General features: G+C 39.0%; 1 protein-coding gene across 3 annotated transcripts in view; it reads right to left on the bottom strand.

The window, feature by feature from the left end:
• AOAH (acyloxyacyl hydrolase) overlaps positions 1–18322 on the bottom strand; it is a 210607-nt gene that overhangs the window by 58029 nt on the left and 134256 nt on the right. For all 3 annotated transcript variants that reach the window (XM_054493687.1, XM_054493688.1, XM_054493689.1), the window contains exon 13: positions 5359–5441. In XM_054493687.1, coding sequence (XP_054349662.1) covers positions 5359–5441 — 83 coding nt within the window. The remainder of the gene's footprint in view (positions 1–5358; positions 5442–18322) is intronic.

The following is an 18322-nucleotide window of genomic DNA, read 5'->3' as shown; positions in this document are numbered from 1 at the left end:
TCAAAGAGTGACATATACAGCACAGGGGTAGGAGATAGCCCCTCTGGGTCTCCCCAGCTGGGTGCTGCTAGAGCCATTTGCTGATGGTCTATCCTCCAAAGGGAGGGCATTTTTTGCTGGAGAGAGGCTGAAACACCTCATCTGGTTCTCCTCTACCTTAAGCCTCCACCCCCAGCACATCCAAGAGCTCCCAGCTCAATCAGCCAAGGCTGCTCTCCAGCCCCTTCCAATCCTTAGCCCCACCATCCTCAGGGCTTCTTTGGCTTCCTGGCCCTCAGCAGTGTCTCCTTTCCCCGTTAATTCCTGCCCTTACCCTCTGGTTCCTCCCCAGGTGGAGTCCTGAGCCCACTCCCCAGGCTGCAGCCATCTCCTGCCTCTCAGGAGTCTGTCTGCTGCTGCTCACTTCTGTCAATCTTAGCTTCCATCACTTCCCACTCCTGTCCCTAGCCCAGCTTTTTCCTTGTAGAGGGAGCCCCTTCTTTCTGCCTGATAGTCCAGGCCAATCCAGCTGCCCCCAGCTACGCTCCTGCCTGCTGCTGTCTCTTAGGATCTGGGTATCCAACCCTAGAGCCCTTCTGCTGCCCTCTAAATCTAGGAGCCACAGGCCTTATTATTATTAACATATAGCTTTTGAATTTATTTTTATTTTTTTCAAATCGACTTCTTTCTCTTAAAAACTTTTTGAAGTTGATTAATGGGTACAAATATACAGACAGATAGAAGAAATATGACCTGTTGTTCTATAGACCAGTACGGCAACTGTAGTTAACATTAATCTATTGTACGTTTCAAAATAGCTACAAGAGAATAATCAGAATGTTCCCAGCATACAGAAAAGATAAATATTTAAGGTGATGGATATCCCAATTACCCTGATTTGATTATAAGAATGTATTAAATGATCACATGTACCCTGAAGATCTGTACCTCTATTATGCAGCAATAAAAAATAAATAAAAAATGAAATTATTGCTAACAATGACAAAAAATCTTTTGACATTGAAAAAAATGATTGGGCCAGGCACAGTGGCTCATGCCTGTAATCCCAGCTTTTAGGGAGGCTGAGTCAAGAGGATTGCTTGAGCCCAAGAGTTCAAGACCAGCTTTGACAACATAGCAAGGTCCCTGTTTCTACCAAAATAAATAAATAAAATAAAAAATAAAAATAGTCAGGTGTGGTGGTACATGCCTTTGGTCCCAGGACTTGGGAGGCTAAGGTGGGAGGATCACTTGAGCCCAGGTGTTTGAGGTTACGGTGAGCTATGACCACACCACTGTACTCCAGCCTGAGTGACAGAGTGAGATCCTGTCACAAAAAGAAAAAAAAAAAAAGAAAGAAAGAAAAAGCAAATGGTTTTCAAAACCACTGAGTAAATAATAATACAGATGGTAGGTGAAATTAGCAACACTGTTTCAGTGGTACCCTAATGCTGGACATTTATGAAGCCCTGTGTTTCTCATTCAATCTTCAGCAGCCCCATGAAGCTCAGGTATGTACCGTTCCCATCCCTGCGTGCAAGGTGGGCCATATCTGGCCAGTCACACACCAGGTTTTGTGATGAGTTCCACAATGTCACATGGCATAATTTAAATAACTGGCTTTAATGGAGAAAAGCTGGGTTTGCAAAAGATGAGAAGGTAGCTATCTCCAGCACTGCCTCATCCCACTGAGTTTGGGTGCAGCCTCTCCCCCAGGAGGATGGGGAAGATGGCCCATTCAAGGTGGTTTGTTGTCTGGGCAACCCTGAATGAGATCCAGGGTCACCTTTGGCAACTGTGCTCACTGAACCATGATCCCCATTTTACAGATGCAGAAACAGGCAAGAGACATTCAATGATTGGCCCAAGCCACACACCAATTCCAGGACCCAAATTCAAAACCAGTCTACTTTATACCTCAAGGAAAAGAGACAATTATATGAGGCAATCAGGAGAGGAAGGGCTCTGCTCTCTGTTTTCGGGGCCCTATTTTCCATCTTAGAGAAGGACCAGAGGAGCCAGCCAGCTCTGCAGTTCTTGGGTCCTTCTCTCTTCCATGTGCTGGCTGCCTCCCACCTCAGGCCATTTTGGTATCGAGGAAGTTCTGAGAGCCACTGCAAGCCCCTCCTCTGTTGATTGTAAAAAAGATTTGGCAGGACCCTTGCCATTCTTAACCCCTGCACCGGAGAATCATTCCCTGGATTAAAGATGACTTCTCCATTCTCCATTTTAAAATGTGTTATAGGGTCAGGCACAGTCTCACGCCTGTAACTCCAGCGTTTCGGGAGGCCGAGGCTGGTGGATCACCCGAGGTCAGGAGTTTGAGACCAGCCTGGCCAACATGGTGAAACCCCGTCTCCATTAAAAATACAAAAAATAGCTGAGCCTGGTGGCGCATGCCTGTAATCACAGCTACTTGGGAGGCTGAGGTAGGGGGATCGCTTGAACCCAGGAGGTTGGAGGTTGCAGTGAGCTGAGATCACACCACTGCACTCCAGCCTGGGTGACAAAGCGAGACTCTGTCTCAAAAAAATAAAAAAATGTGTTATAGTCACTGACTGGGGTTCATGACAGAGTTATGTATAGATGTTTTTGAGATCTCTTACATAAGGATCAGGATGAAAATAGGAGCTGTTTCTTTAATTCTTACTACCCAATTTTTAAGAAACACTTTACTATTCTATTCAACTCTTCCCTTTTTCCCCTTTCTCTCTTGCTGGTTCTGAAAAATCAGTGTAGCCCCATAAATACGCAGAATGTGAAAAGCTGACTTTTCCTATATCTAATAAAAACCTTGGAGAGTAATTGAAGTAATTTAGCATGGGTAGTCAGGTTACATTGCTGCGTAATATCAAAAGAAAGTCTATAGCAAGGAAATACAAGAGAAAATAGGAAGAGGGACTGGAGAATAAAACCAGAACATTAAATAATGAGTAACTGAGAAACTAAAAAAAATCTTTAGAATTACAGTCTTAGAAAAATAGTCAAGGATAGTAATACTAGACAAAGTATACATTTTATGCATTTGTAAGGACTGCAAATTCAAAGAAAAGGAAGAAAATATCCCCTATTCCCTGGCATCTATTCATTAGACAAAAGTCTGACAAAAGCCACAGCCTTCGAGCACATTTTGACACGATTAGGTTCTCCTCCTGTCTCCTGTCTCCCCTTTTATCTTTGCATCTGAATTTTAAAGAAATGTTGTCAAGACAGCAGATCGCAAAAGGACAACCATTTACTATCAAGTGTCCTAGGTATACTTTTTGGATTATCTTACTCTGGTCTTTATGATTTTATGAAAGATCACTACATTTATTTTGGGTAGAAAGGTGATGTTGACCTTGCACACCTGGGTGTTGTGAAAGAGAAATGCTGGGTTAGAGTCACAAGTAACAAAGAGCAGCCTGCAGCCTGCATTTCTGGCAGAATCCTATCACTCAGTGTCTTACCCTAACCTCATACCTTTGGCTATGGAACCTTGGACAAGCCCTGTTCTACTCCTAGACTCAGTTTCTGTCAAGTTTTTTAAAGGTTATTTGTATATAAAAATAAAATCATCGGGAAACAGAAAAGTGGAAAAAAAATGAAAGCAATCACCCATAATTTATCAAAACATAATGATTTTCTATATTTTCTACCAATCTTTCCTATGTATACCTTTTTTTCCCTTTCTTTGAAAAATGTGGTAGAAACTAAACTGTGTGATTCAATTTTATATGCTGATTTTTCTTTTGGCGGTGTTTTGTCTTTCCAAATAAAAATATATTTGACTTTTAGCCATCATTTTCTAGGGCTGCATGATATTCCTCACAGATGATTTTTTTTTTTGTGCTTTGTTTTTTATAATCTTCATTGACAGAGGGTATTTGACAGTGTTGGGGGCTGTTTCAGTATGTTACTAAAGGAAAAAAAAAGTGCAGCCACAGGCCTGATGTTCACTTTGTATCTGTGATGAGTCACATGGCCAGATTTGACTGTAACTGTCCATTAACTATTGATTGTGTTCACTTGTAGAGGGATGAGGCCGATCTCTTTCTGCAGATCATCTCGGATCATAGCCCAATGACTGTATTATCTTCGTTGGTATCTGAGCGGAGTGAGATAATGTGGGTAGAAGTGTCTCCTCTGTAACTTACTATCTTTGTGTATGGGGAAGAGATTCTTGGTTTCTCCATGCCTCCATTTCCCCAGCTGCTACGGTGTGAATATTATTTTAATGTTCAATTCTGAGAAGTATATTTTAATGCATTTGGTATTGAGTTGAATGCTGCGATCAATGGGAACATTGTAATTTTTCCTTCCTTTTCCCTCCCTCAACACTCCCTAGAGCTATTACAATCAATAGTATTAGTACTGAAGAAATTTAATAATACTTGCCTTACAGTGTCTGTTGTTGAAAGGATTAACAGAAATAAACATAAAGTGTTCTTAGCACTTGATAAGAGCTCAGTTAATGGCAGTAATTATTTTATTAGTAAAAAAACTATATTGTTCTTAGAAGAGGAGAGCATTTATTCTGTATAGAATATTTATTATAAGAAATACATTATTTGTAGGTCACACACATACTTAGTTTAAACGCTTGTTGCTTAGAAAATTCCTCAACATCTTTTGTTAATTAGAGATAGCACAGGGATGGCAAATAGGTTTAACTTCATGTGCCAAGCCTAATTTGTTGATGATGATTGTCAGACGTGCTGTGTTTCGAGAACTGCTGAGGCAGAATCTGAGCATAGCAGACAAGAGTGCCAAGGCTGATTAGCAATATCTTTCCCAGGCTTAGGAAGACAGAGTGGCAACACATACACTGTTTACCATCTCAGCATTATGGTGTTACAAAACATTCCTCGGCAATTCATTAGGTGTTAGCCAGGCCATGGCTTATCAATCAGAAGTTTCATCAGAATCTCGTGGCAATAGACCGCCTCCAGGTCCAAGGTGGAAGATTGAAACCCACACAGGTGAAACTGAAAACTCCAACACCAGCAGAAATGTGGGAGACTTTGCACCATCAGAGAGGGCAGAGCTTTTGTGATGACCTTAATTTTTCTCAGCTCTTGTTCTGCTAATGCTCATTTAGGTCTTGCCTCCTGAGCCTCAAACATCCTGTGCCTTGGCCTTGCTAGAACTTTGCTGTTGGGCGAATGATCTGCTCTCTTGGTCAACCCCTTGACTGCAGGTTGTTTTTGTTCTCCTTTGCTGTGGGTAAATGGCTCTAAGCACAGGGCCCTTCTTTCAGAAAGGGCAATGGCATTGGAAGGGAGACCATTCATTTTATTCTGTGATCCTTGTTATCCGAATCTCAGGTTTGAGGTACTTATGAAATAAAATCAATCATTACAGGGACATTGATGAAGGCTTAAATGGAAAGTTACGTACCATTTCTTGAAATATTCTGGTAGTCCCTGTGATTACAGTGGTTTCTTTTCCATAAGCGAAGGTAAATAGATTTTTCTTTAATTCTGAAACAAATATATATGTATATATTTAAGGTCAGGATACTCACATAAAGAAGTTTAAACAAACCATGTTTACATCATGTTTTTAAAAAAATACAGTTAAAATGAACTCAAAAAATCAAATCTCTGCTGACAAGTTTTCTCTGAACTGTGAATGTAACATTGGCAGTTGTTATGAGAAGCAGTTCCATGAAATTGAGTTGTATGGGTGTCGTAAAAATACTGTTGAAGACATAAAACTTTTTCTTTTGTACAAAGACCTCCAGAGTCATCCCTTTCAAATACTTTTTACCAAGAACTGCTGTACATTTCTTGAGCAATTGCTCATCTTTACTGACTCTGTTATTTTGAACCTGACCATGTTTCCTTTCTTTTTTTTTTTTTTTGGTTGCTATGAAGCTGTGGTTGACACTATTATTGTCCTTCAGCTTTATTCTCCCTTCATGCACTATAATAGAATTTTTAGCTATAATAGAATTTATAGAATTTATAGAATTTATAGAATTTGTAGCAAGACCCATGTCTGTCCAGAATGAGGATTGCATTTTCCAGCTTCTCTTGCAGCTAGGAGTGGCACATCACTAAGTTCTGGGTGAGATGAGATGGGATCAGAACTATCCAGTGGCAATTTCTGGTAATGCTTCTTAGGAAATGATTGGATGGTGATTCTGGTTCCTTCTTTGTACCCTTTCTCCAGTCTCCTGCCCAGAATAGGAAAGCTGCCATCTTAAACTATGGGAATAAGGTTGACATTGAGAAGGCAGAGGGGTGAGCTGGAAGGAGCCTGGATCCCTGAGAACTGGGTGGAGTTGAGCTCCCATATCAATTCCAGACTGCACATTTTCTAAACCTTTCTGTGTGAGAGAAATAAAAGCATATATGTTGAATCTCTGTTCCTTGAATCTAATACTAATAAACACAGAGCTTACAGACAAATTTGACACTAGTATCAGGCTATAATTATATATATATTTTAAGTCATTTTCTTGGCTCCCTTTTGTCTCATCTTTGATTTTTCATTTTCTTTTGCTTAATATAGATGTAAGTAGTTTAATTAATGCAACAAAATTTAGTTTAAATGTAATTAACTGTTATGTTCTCTAAACTTTCATAGGCTTCCTAAAATCTTTGAAACAAGACCAGATGTAAACTAAAAAATAATAACTTAGCTCAAAATATTTGAGTAACCTTCAAATGTATTTTATCTTCTTTTCATTATAATAAGTTCACATCTCACAACCTTACATACAATCACCAATTATTAAGTGTTATATGAAAGCTTACTAATTGTATTACAGTGCTTGGCAACTGTCTCAGTGCTTCAGAAAGGTAAGCATATATTGTATTTGGGCATTCAGGATGCATAGAAAATAGTATCCTTTTATTGAAGTCTGGGAAAACCAACGATAATGTTTTTTAATACAAGACCAAGATGCCTGAGCAATATTTTAAGTGTGAGATTTTTGCTTTGTAGTAGAATTTTGAGGTGAATAATGTATTTATTTTTTAAAATCAAAGCTACCCATGCACATAGCTTAAAAAATAATTTACTTAATAGATGTTTATTGAGCACCTGCTACATTCCAAGTATTATTCTAGGCACTGAGTTATATTGGAAAATTAAAATACATGATCCCTGCTTCTGTGTGGCTTATATTTCAACAGGAAAAGACCAATAAAAGAACTAAACATTATAAAAAAGCAAATGATAGAGTATGCTAGAAAGTTATAAATTCTATGAAAAAAGGAAGTGAGAATTAGAGTAGCCAAAGGAAGTCTAATTGAGAAGCTAAAATCAACAAAGACTTGAGGTGGTGGGTCTCATAGAACCAAATAACTTACCTATGTGTGTATATAAGACTTGTGATGATAAATAGCAACCCCACACCTCCCTCCACTCTCCATTTTTCCAATTCCAGCCTTAATTGACTGGGTCTTTTGATATTTTTCTCCTCATCTCTAAGTAACATACTTTTAAGGCTACTTCTTGATTGTTAGTCTTTGACATTATCTGTTCACTTCCTACTCTAGAAGAGGATTTAGCTATTGACAACTAATCAATGATTACTTTCTATTTTCTAACTTTTTTATTTCTGTAGAGTTAATAACTTCCTGTTGTTTCTTTCCTTAATTTTCTAAGTATTTATCATTGTATTAGTCTATTCTCATATTGCTATAAAGGAATACCTGAGACTGGGTAATTTATAAGAAAAGGGATTTAATTGGCTTATGGTTCTGCAGGGTGTAAAGGAAGCATAGCAGCATCTGTTTCTGGGGAGGTCTCAGGAAGCTTCTAATCATGGCAGAAGGCAAAAGGGGAACAGGCATGTCACATGGAAAAAGCAGAGCAGGAGAGCCAGCAAATGTGCTACACACATTTAAATGACAAGATTTCATGAGAACTCACTCCCTATCCTGAGGACAGTACGAACAGGGATGGTGCTAAACCATGCATGAGAAATCCGCCTCCATGTTTCAATCACCTCAAATTTTTCATAAGCCTAAAACTGCTTAAAAAAAAAAAGGCCCTATGTAGCTGAACTGAACTCAGCCTTCCCAGCTGACCCTTCCCAGGCACATCATGTGAGTGAAGCCATCTTGGATCCTCCAGCCCAGCCCAGCCCAGCCCAGCCATTAGGTGATATCATCGAGTAACCATAATTTCATATAGAGGAATAATTGGCCAGCCAAGCTCTGCTTGAATTCCTGAACCGCCCCCCTCCCCCCGTAAATTGTGAGATATAATAAAACAATTATTGTTTTAAGCCATGAAAGTTTGGGGCAGTTTGTTATACAATGATAACATAAATCTGTATTAGGTATCAGTCAGGGTTCTCTAGAGGGATAGAACTAATGGAATATATATATATGGGGGGGTTATTAAGTATTAACTCACACTCTCACAAGGTCCCATAATAGGCTGTAGGCAGGCTGAGGAGCAAGGAGAACCAGCTCAAGTTCCAAAACTGAAGAACTTGGAGTCTGATGTTTGAGGGCAGGAAGCATCCAGCATGGGAGAAAGATGTAGCCTGGGAGGCCAGGCCAGTCTCTCTTTGCACATTTTTTCTGCGTGGTTATATTCTAGCCACGCTGGCAGCTGATTAGATTGTGCCCACCCAGATTAAGGTTGGGTCTGCCTTTCCCAGCCCACTGACTCAAATGTTAATCTCCTTTGGCAACACCCTCACAGACACACCCAGGATCAATACCTTTTATACTTCAATCCAATCAAGTTGACACTCAGTATTAACCATCACAGTTATGATATTTTTCCCTCACAAGTCTGAAGGAATTGATTGATTTTGGCTTTTAGCCTCCCCAGCATTGTTAAGTATGAAGCATCTCTGTGTCTTGATCTTTTGAAAGCCTATGGTAGCATCTCATTCCAAGTGTTCTGAAATGTTATGATGGCAGTCTTGGTGTGTGTCTGATTTTACTCACAGTGTTAGACCTTTGATAAACCTTTTCAACTTGGAAATTCATGATGTTCAGTTTTGAGAGATGTCCTTAAATTATTTCATTGATGATTTCTTCCTTTCTCTTTTTTCCCTACAACTATTGGGTCATCTGAACCAGTCTTGTAATTTTAGCTGTTTCTCTGTCCTATTTTCATGTCATGGTCCTTTTTCTCCATTTTCTGGATAATATCCTCAACTTTATTTTTTAATCTTTCTATGAATGTCGTCTGCTATTACCAGAATAATCTCCAAATGACCTTATTTGTTCTCTGAATATCTTTTTAATTTTAATGTTCTTGTTTTATGAATGTAACATCTTCTTTTATCCTTTTTTGAAGCACTTGTCTGCTACAGAATTCTTTTATCTTTTTGAAGATATTAATTTCTGTTATTTTAATATGTAGACTATTAAACTTTCTAAAAAGTTTTATCCCCCTTAGTACATAGTCTGTGTTTCTCTAAGTTGCTTTTTTTCCCCTTTGTTTTTGTATTGTCTTTCATGTTTGAGGTTTCCTTCAGATGTGTGATGATCCTGGGTTATAGGCTTATTTTTAAATATTGAAACTGGTTGCCAGCTAAAAAGCTAATTGATTTTGATTGGAAGCTGGGCCCCTGGCTGTGCTTGTTGACTACAGCCGTCACTGCAAGATAAGCTATCTGGGCCTTTCCTGGGGAACCCTGCTGTCAGCATCTGTGGGACTCTCCTCTTGGGATATTCAGATTCCCCAGGGAAGGATCTTCTAGTCTGCAGCCAGGAGAGTACAGGCTGGGTTGGCAGCACTCTGGGGCATGTAGGGAAAGGTCCTCAACATTTAGCATTCATGTATTTTCGTAGGATACTCCTCTCCTCATTTATGTTTGGTGTCTTCCAGTCCAGAGGCCCTTGACTTTAGTGTTTCCAGAGAATAAAGCTCTAGTCTTATTCCAGAGTATGGGATGGGCAGTTGACCACCTGTGGAGAGTTGGAAGGGGTCTGAGGAGCTAACTGCTCTTCAGCAATCTTCCAACCAATACTTCTGGTTTAGCCTCACCTGCATTTCTAGAGCGCCCACATGTAACTAATCCCCAAGTCTTCTAGGGCTTCTGCAGTGACACCTGGGTTGCTTCTTGGCATTCCCTCCAACAAGCTTATGATGCAGCTCTCCTGAATCTACTAAGTCAGTTACCATTCATCTGTCTGATTTCTAGCTTCCAACGTTTTGTGGCTGTTGGCTCTTCTTGTTCTCTTTGTCCTCGTGGACAAATTCATTTACTATCATTAGAGTAGGGCTTTTCGAGGGAGAGATGTAAATGCTTGTGTTCAATCTGCTATCTTACTCAAAAGCCTGAAATGGATACCTTATACACTGCGTCATTTATGCCCTCGGCCTTGAGTATTTTATTTTGGAAAAACAGATGGCAAATGGACACTGGATCTGAGTTTGATACTAAAATAATTTTATGGTCAATAAAAAGGGGTTATTTTTCTTTGGGAAAGTAATTCTTACCTATTTAGTCACAAATGTATTTTTGATCATTCTAAGAATGGAATTTATGTACCAAAATATTGTTTTGCTCATGTCCTGCTCATGAAGAGTAAATAGTGTAGGTATTAATATTATAGATACAGTTAGTTGCACCTTTCATTATAAGAATATAGAAATCTTTACCAATAGGAGATAGTTTTATTAACATTTCTGACTAGAAATAGCATCTAGAATTTTGGGATGAAAGTCTTGTACCAAGCACTAGAAAGTATTTCACATAATAAAAGATACTGCTTTCTTTCATTCCCATCCCGAATCTATAATCTCTCTTATACATTTTAGGAATTGCATTTCTCAGGGAGTGCTCAGAAATCCTGAGTATGTAGTGGGATCAATATAATATTTTGATATGTCTGCAAATTGAGAAGATAGCTTAATAGAAAATTATATATATGCAGGGTCTTGAGCTTGTAGTCATAGGACAAGCTGAGGCTACTAGGATGCTATGCATAATGAGACTAAACTGTCATGATCATTCTGGCCTCAAATCCTCCTCCTCTTGCTCTCCTTTCTCCACAAAAATCCAGTGTCCCAGTGTGATCTTTTATTTTTCTCTTTCTGCTCTGTTGTATATATCAAAATCCGGTCCAATGTGCTAGGAGGAGGTGACTGATTTTGGGCTTGTTAGTTGAGGAATGCACAAGAAGGGTACTTAAAAGTTCTTTTCTCCACACTTTGCCCAATGCCTACAGAACTGAATCCTCAACTCCGGGCATAGGCATGGAAGTGAGTCATGTTAACTTTCCAGTTTCACCAGCTCCTTCTACTGGAGGGCCTGGCAGTACAGGCATTTCATGTGAAAACACACTGGTTGGGTTTTGATTTCTAGCACCATAATTCAAAATGAGTAAAACTCAAACAGAATGGCTGTTACTCTTCCCAACATTGGCTCAGGGAACACAAAAAAATCACTTTCTCTGAGAGCTTCCTACTGCCTCCCCCCACCGCATTTCGGTAGAACAAAACAGAGTAATATCAAGAATGGGCCTCAAGAGTAATGTAGACAAATTAAACAGGTTGATTTAAATGGAATAAAAGATTGCCTCCTATGTTGACTCAAGGCAGAACCTAGTTGGAGAGAGGCAAAAATGGAGTTCTTCCAAAGGCTTTGCAGCCTGCCAGAGATCTCTGAGGTAAACCAGATGTGATACGATTCAAGCAAGAGTGATGTAGCATATTCTGATGAAATTTCTTAGTCAATGTCCTTTTTTTTTTTTGAGACAGAGTCTCACTCTGTCACCTAGGCTGGAGTGCAGTGGCATGATCTCGGCTCACTGCAACCTCCGCCTCCTGGGTTCAAGCAATTCTCCTGTCCCAGCCTCCTGAGTAGCTGGGATTACAGGTGTGTACCACCATGCCCAGCTAATTTTTGTAATTTTAGTAGAGGCAGGGTTTCACCGTGTTGGTCAGGCTGGTTTTGAACTCCTGACCTCAGGTGATCCTCTTGTTAGGCAATTTCTGACTCTGTCCAGAGGCACAGCTTGCTTGGGTATAAATTATGAGGCTCCGTTAAGTTGAATCTTAGGGAATAAGTCACAAAAAACAGGCTCCAGCAGGAGGGTTGGTGAGAAATACCTGGGGACATTTGATGTGAAGGGTTAGGGAGGGGAGTAAATTAGGATAAACTTGGGTAACTTAGAGACCAGACAGGGGGCTTTAGCCAGGGACCTTTTCTGCTAGGAAAATTTAAGAAAAGGGTGGATAACTTTCTTTCTAATGTGGATGGAGGTCAGGCCAGCATAGGGCCAGGGAGATAGATTAAAGGCCTTTTAAGATTCCTTTCAGTCCTTTGATATTGGCCACATCCCAGAGTTCTGTGTAACCCCTAACTCACTGCATCACAGAACAACTAAGATGTAGCCTCAGAGAGTGATAAACATACAGAATATGACTCACCGTGGACTCAGACAGACTGGCAATAAGCTAATTATGCAGAGGTGAGGATGGCTACAGAGGAGGTCCTAGGAGTTCACATACAAAAAGATTAGCAGGACAGCATGATAAATTTTGAATTTGGACCAGAAAAATAGTATAGGGAAAAAGACTTCATAGGCATTGTGTTCAATAATTCATGAGCTGCTAGGCTCAGACGAGGCTTCCTACCTGTTAGGTTAACCTCTTACTAAGATTTCCTCCCCTCCTGTTCTCTGAGCTTGAAGCAGTTGTAGCTCTCTCCATCCCGGCCTTTCCCAGCCCCAGATTTGATTCTAGGCCACTGTATTAGGGTGAACATTAAACTGTGATAAAGTGGAGACATTTAAGGCTGTGAATGCTTATACATCTGAAAAGATTACCTGTGACATAGCAGATGGTTTTAATGACCTAAACGGCATTTCTCAAAGGATGTTCTGTGAAACACCAGTTTCTTTGAATTTTTCTCATAACACACACACACAAATTCTACATAGTTCTGTGGTCAAATAAGTTTAGGAAATGTTTTATATATTTTTGAATGTTTTATGCTTTTTTGAGGATATACAATGCTTTTTCGCATAGTGAAGGCTATAATAAGCCTTATACCAAATAAACTTGTTTCCCTTTATTTAAATTAACATTTCCAAAACTTATTTGACTTAACATGCCTTTTAAGAAATGTGTGTTTGTACCCTTTAACATCTTGTGGAACTCGTATTTCACAGAAGAGTTTATGAAGAATATTGATGAATTATCTCTGTGATCTGTATTTAAGCATTGAGGTGGCCTAAAATCTCAAGTTCAGTTGGTTACAATGATTCTACTAGAGAAATCTGCAGAGTGTTCATTTACTTTGATTAATCTGGGTTGCAAAATTACATCATTCTGGGCAAAAATTCACATCAAGGTTTGACTTATCATTAGCCGAATTCACTTCTTAGCAAATCTCTTTGTTTCATTTTTTCCACTTGGCTACTGAATTGATGTTTCTCTTAAATTCATTTTCTCCTATTTGTTGATTACATATGGCTAATATTTTAGTGTTAATTGTGTGATTTAATATTTTAATTAATTTTGCTAATTTCTTGCAGAATATTTATTATAGGACACACTTAGAATTCCAAGGGTTTAAGTTACACTGATTTATTTTTACATATTTTTACATATCACATCATGCAGTTGCTAATTCAGCTATACTCTTTTGCCTATTTCCCCCAAAATGTTAATCCCAACAAATCTTATTTGATTTAGATAATCTGAGAAAATGCATGTGAAGGAGGTTTGCATATTGTAAAGCATTCTACAAGGGCAAACTGATATCCTTATGAGCTGGTTCAGCAATTCTTTTATTGAGCACCTGCCATGTGTCATGTACTGTGCCAGGTAAGAGGGCTACAAAATGAAGTCACCTGATTCCCACACTCAGGATGCTCAGAGTCTGGGCATGAGAAGGTGGAGCATGAGACAATTAGTAAACAGATATTATACGGGAGGTGACATTGGTATTGAAGGACATGATAGGATCTCAGAAAATAATCATCCAGTTAGATAGGGGTCAGTATGAAGGGGCTGTCTGGAGGGGTATAAAAAAGAAATGTAGCTGAAGACAGAGAGGCTGGGGGATGATCCCTGAGGGGTAGGTGCTGCAGCGTGGGCAGAGGGTGACTAGATAGGACAGAGACAATGGGTGATGCCTATGAAAAGATGCTCAAACTCACTAGTAATCAGGAGGTTACAAGTGAGAACAACAATACCATGTTGTTGTTATAGTGGAAAAAATTAAGAAGATGAACAATATCCAGTATTGGCAAGGGTGTGGGAAAACAAATATTCTCATATACTAATTGTGGGAATATAAATTGGTGTAGCCCATTTGGAGGCCTTATTAAAATTAAAAATGTAAACATTTGGGTCCAATAATTTTTTCTTAAGAAATCCTCACACATATTCCAAAGAGTCAGTACAAAATGCTCATTGCAGCATTATGAAGAATAATGAGACTCTGGATATAAGTTGGATGTCCACCCATAGGAGAAAAGAACAACTATACTATGAAACACTGTGCAGTATCGGACAAGAAGGAAAACAGCTCCAAGAAGTATTGTTAAGGTGAAGCACTGATTTACAGTATGTTATACACAATATGATAGCCTTTATGGGAAAAATCCCAACAAAGTGTTTATTTCTTCATGTACAAATGAAAATACACAGAAAGGGCCTGGATGGAATCACACTAAACTGATCACAGGGCTTTCTTCTAAGAAAGGGAGTAAAACTGGGGACAAGAAGTGGGGACTTTGGCTTTTTACTTTATACACATTAATATTTTTTGTAAAATGAAAATATATTTTGAGTAATTAAACATGAAAATTTAAAAATAAATAGGGACAAGGGGAAGTCATTGCAGGTGAAGGGCTTTGTCAATACATGGCAGGGAGAGTCCCTCCACCAGGATCCATGGTGTCTACAGATGGTCCTTCTTGCCCAAGGATGGTGCCTCCTTATGCCTGGGTCCCATCCCTCTTGCCTTCTCTAGGCCTCATTCTTTCCTTCATTCCCCTTCTCTGCCTTATAGATCATCCTATCAATACAAGTATGCTGCAGGATTTTCCATTTTAACAAGTCTTCTTGATCTATTATTCCTTTGCTGCTATTGCCCCATTTCTCTGAAGCAAAACCCATTAAAAGTTGTGCATGCTCACCTGAGCTGATGTCATCGCCTCCTGAACCCATTCTTTCCAATCAGGCTTCCAGCTTTGCCCCACTGAAATGTTTCTGCTCCAGGTCTCTCCAGGTCCCTGTCTTGCACACCCAGTTGTCACTCTCAGCTCTCATCTTCCTCTGCCTTCCCCAGCATTTGGCTGATGGTCTCTTCTCATTTGGACACACTTTCTTTCCTTGACCTCCAGGACTCTAAGCCCTTCCAGTTTTCTTTCTACTTTCAGGGTTGTTCCTTTTCAACCTTCTCTGCCCAGATCTCTAAATGTCAGCATCTCCTAGCCTCTCTGTCTTCAGCTATGTTTCCTTTTTATACTTACTCCTTAGAACAAAAGTTCTCAAACTTTTGCTCTCAGGACCACTTCACACTCTTAAAATTATTGAAGAACTCAGAGAGCTTTTGCTTATGTGAGTTAAAGCTATCAATATTTATCACATTAGGTATTAAAATTGGGAAATTTAAATGTACATTTAATTATCAATTCATTTTAGATTATTATAATAAACCCATTACACGTTAACATGTCACTTTTTTTCTAAAAACAAATATATGTTTTCCAAAACCCTCCAAGAATGGCATTGTTTTACATTTTTGCAAATATCTTTAATGTCTGGCTTAATAAAAGACAGCTAGATTCATGTCCTTCTGCATTCAGTCTGTTATGATGTTTTGGTGAGAGTATATTAAGAAAATCTAGTTTTGGCTGGGGGCAGTGGCTCATACCTATAATCCCAGCACGTTGGGAGGCTGAGGTGGGTGGATTGCCTGGGCTCAGGAGTTCGCGACCAGCCTGGGCAACATGGTGAAACCCTGTCTCTACTAAAATACAAAAAATTAGCTGGGTGTGGCAGCGTGTGCCTGTAGTCCCAGCTACTCGGGAGGCTGAGACAGGAGAATCGCTTGAACCCAGGAGGCAGATGTTGCAGTGAGCCAAGATCACACCACTGCACTCCAGCCTGGGCAATAGAGAGAGACTCCGTCTCAAAAAAAAAAAAAAAAAAAAAAAAAGAAAGAAAAGAAAATCTGGTTTTATATACACACATAGTTGGAAAAGGCAGGAGCACTTCAGTATCCTTTTTAGATAATTATGGATAGCTGTCTTTGATTCTACACAAGAATTCAACAAGTAGTAGTTTCTTAAAGATTGATTAGTTGCAAGGTGGAAGCTGAAATTATATCAATGATCTTTTATACCTTGTTACATTAAAATGCATTGGTCTGTCTTGCACTTTTAATGAATCTTTCACCCATGCATCATCTTAATCATACACTAATATTTAGAAAATATTGGTTCCTGAGTTATGAAGATATTCCAAATATTGATACATTTAATGCTATAATATAAAAAAATCATTTTTGTTAATATTGCTACATATCATATTAGAAGAGTCTTAGACTCTTAGGAAACTGTCAAGTTCATACTAGCAGATGCAAAGTTTTCAAAATTCAAATATTTTCTTTGAAAGCTCAAATTTTATGATTTTTAAACAATACTGTCAATTATTTTCCTTGAAACTACAAGCTTATTTCATTCATTTTAGATAAAATATCTGCCATATATCCAAGTCTGAAAAAACCATGATTTGTTATCAAGTAATTTTTCAATAAAAATAGTGTTCTACGAAAAGTTAACTCAGCTCTCATCTCGCCTACACAAGTGCTTTTCCCTAAGACAGCCATCATACTTTGTTAATTTATTATGCAGTACAAATGCTTTATGCATATTTCACATTTCATCAGATTAAATTATTTAAAAATCAATTTAATAAAATTAATAACATTTTATCTGCTTTGTACTATGTGACATTTTTAAGGAAGGATGTCCCCCTCTTGTTTTAAACTGGGAGGTGAAGAACACAGTGACTACTAATACAGTTTGGTGCCAGCGCTTGATTCATGCAAATGTGTCAACAGTTCTACCTACCATTGCTTTTGCACCATCTGTACCAATGGCTACATAGTGAAAAGCCTTAGTATTGTTGTGAAAGTAGTTTTTTACTTGTGGACCCCCTGAGAGGGTCTTAGAGACCCCACAGGGGTCCATGGACCACACTTGGAGAACTGCTGCTATGTACACTATCCCACTCCAATCAGGCTCACCCAACTTCAGAGGACCACCTCTCTGGTTAATTATTTGTTTTTCAAAGTATAATTATAACAGGGCTAATCATTTGCAATTATATCACATGTAATTTGCAAATAATGGTTTTAATAAGGTTATTAGGCCCATTAGTGTTTAGTACTTACATGTCCTTTTTTGAAACATGAAATTAGGTTAGCAAATTTTAGCTGCAATTCCCTACTCTCCAATTTTCTGGCTTTACTGCCCCAAGTGACTTGGTTCAGTGTTATACACTGATTTTCAAAATTATTCTCTCATATAACATCTATTGGGTAGGAGAGAATAGATAACCTTTAACGCTTCGATTCTAGGACACCTCTCACTAAAGATGTGTTTAAATGCCCCTGAAGAGCATTATTGTGCCACTTATAACAATGGCTTTGTCTGAATATTTGCTACATCTTTGGTTCAATATGCCAAATTTAAGCTGGAGGCAGAGCGAGCAACATTTAATCTAGAAAATGTCATCTGGTTTGCACTCATTTATGCTGACTACAGATCTCAGTCTTATTTCTCCAGCTTGGTGTGATAATTTTGGTAGCTGCTTTTGGTTCTTTTGGCCTTCGTTGCTTTTTATGACGAATTTTAGCTTTTTACTTTTTTGAAAAAGCTCTGATTGCTGCCCTGTTTTTCATCCTTATCACTTATCCCTGTCTGCAGAACCCTACTGACTGGACTGACTCCTGGCCCCACCTTCAGAACAAGGGGATACGAACAGCCAGAAATGCTCAGTTTAGATGTGTTGGGTTCAGGTGGCTATTTCTGTTAAGGACTTAGATGCCTGTTTTCCTCTCTTGGGTTTGCTGGAGAGATATAGTAAACATAAAGGACAATAATGGAGTCCCATGTTTATTTAACAGCCTTTCAAGCACTCAATATCACACAACACAGGGCTTACTGTGCATGAGATTGCACTACACCATAGGCTCTATACCCTGGCCAAACACAGTTCCAAGAACTTCAGGCTCTGACCCATAAAGTTGGCCATGTCTTATCTTGAGGTACTGGCTAGTTAAGGAGTAGAGGAAGACATAGTGGGTAGCAGAAGCAGGAGCATCTCTCTTGAACAATTTCCCTCAGTACTTCTAAACTGAGTAGCATCATAAAGTAGGATCATGTTGCCCAATAACCATGCCCAATGAGCA

This window comes from Pongo pygmaeus, chromosome 6 (genome assembly GCF_028885625.2).
Source record: "Pongo pygmaeus isolate AG05252 chromosome 6, NHGRI_mPonPyg2-v2.0_pri, whole genome shotgun sequence".
Taxonomy (NCBI): Eukaryota; Metazoa; Chordata; class Mammalia; order Primates; family Hominidae; genus Pongo; species Pongo pygmaeus.
The sequence above is the reverse complement of the archived record's forward strand: the minus strand, read 5'-3'. Positions and strand labels throughout refer to the sequence as shown.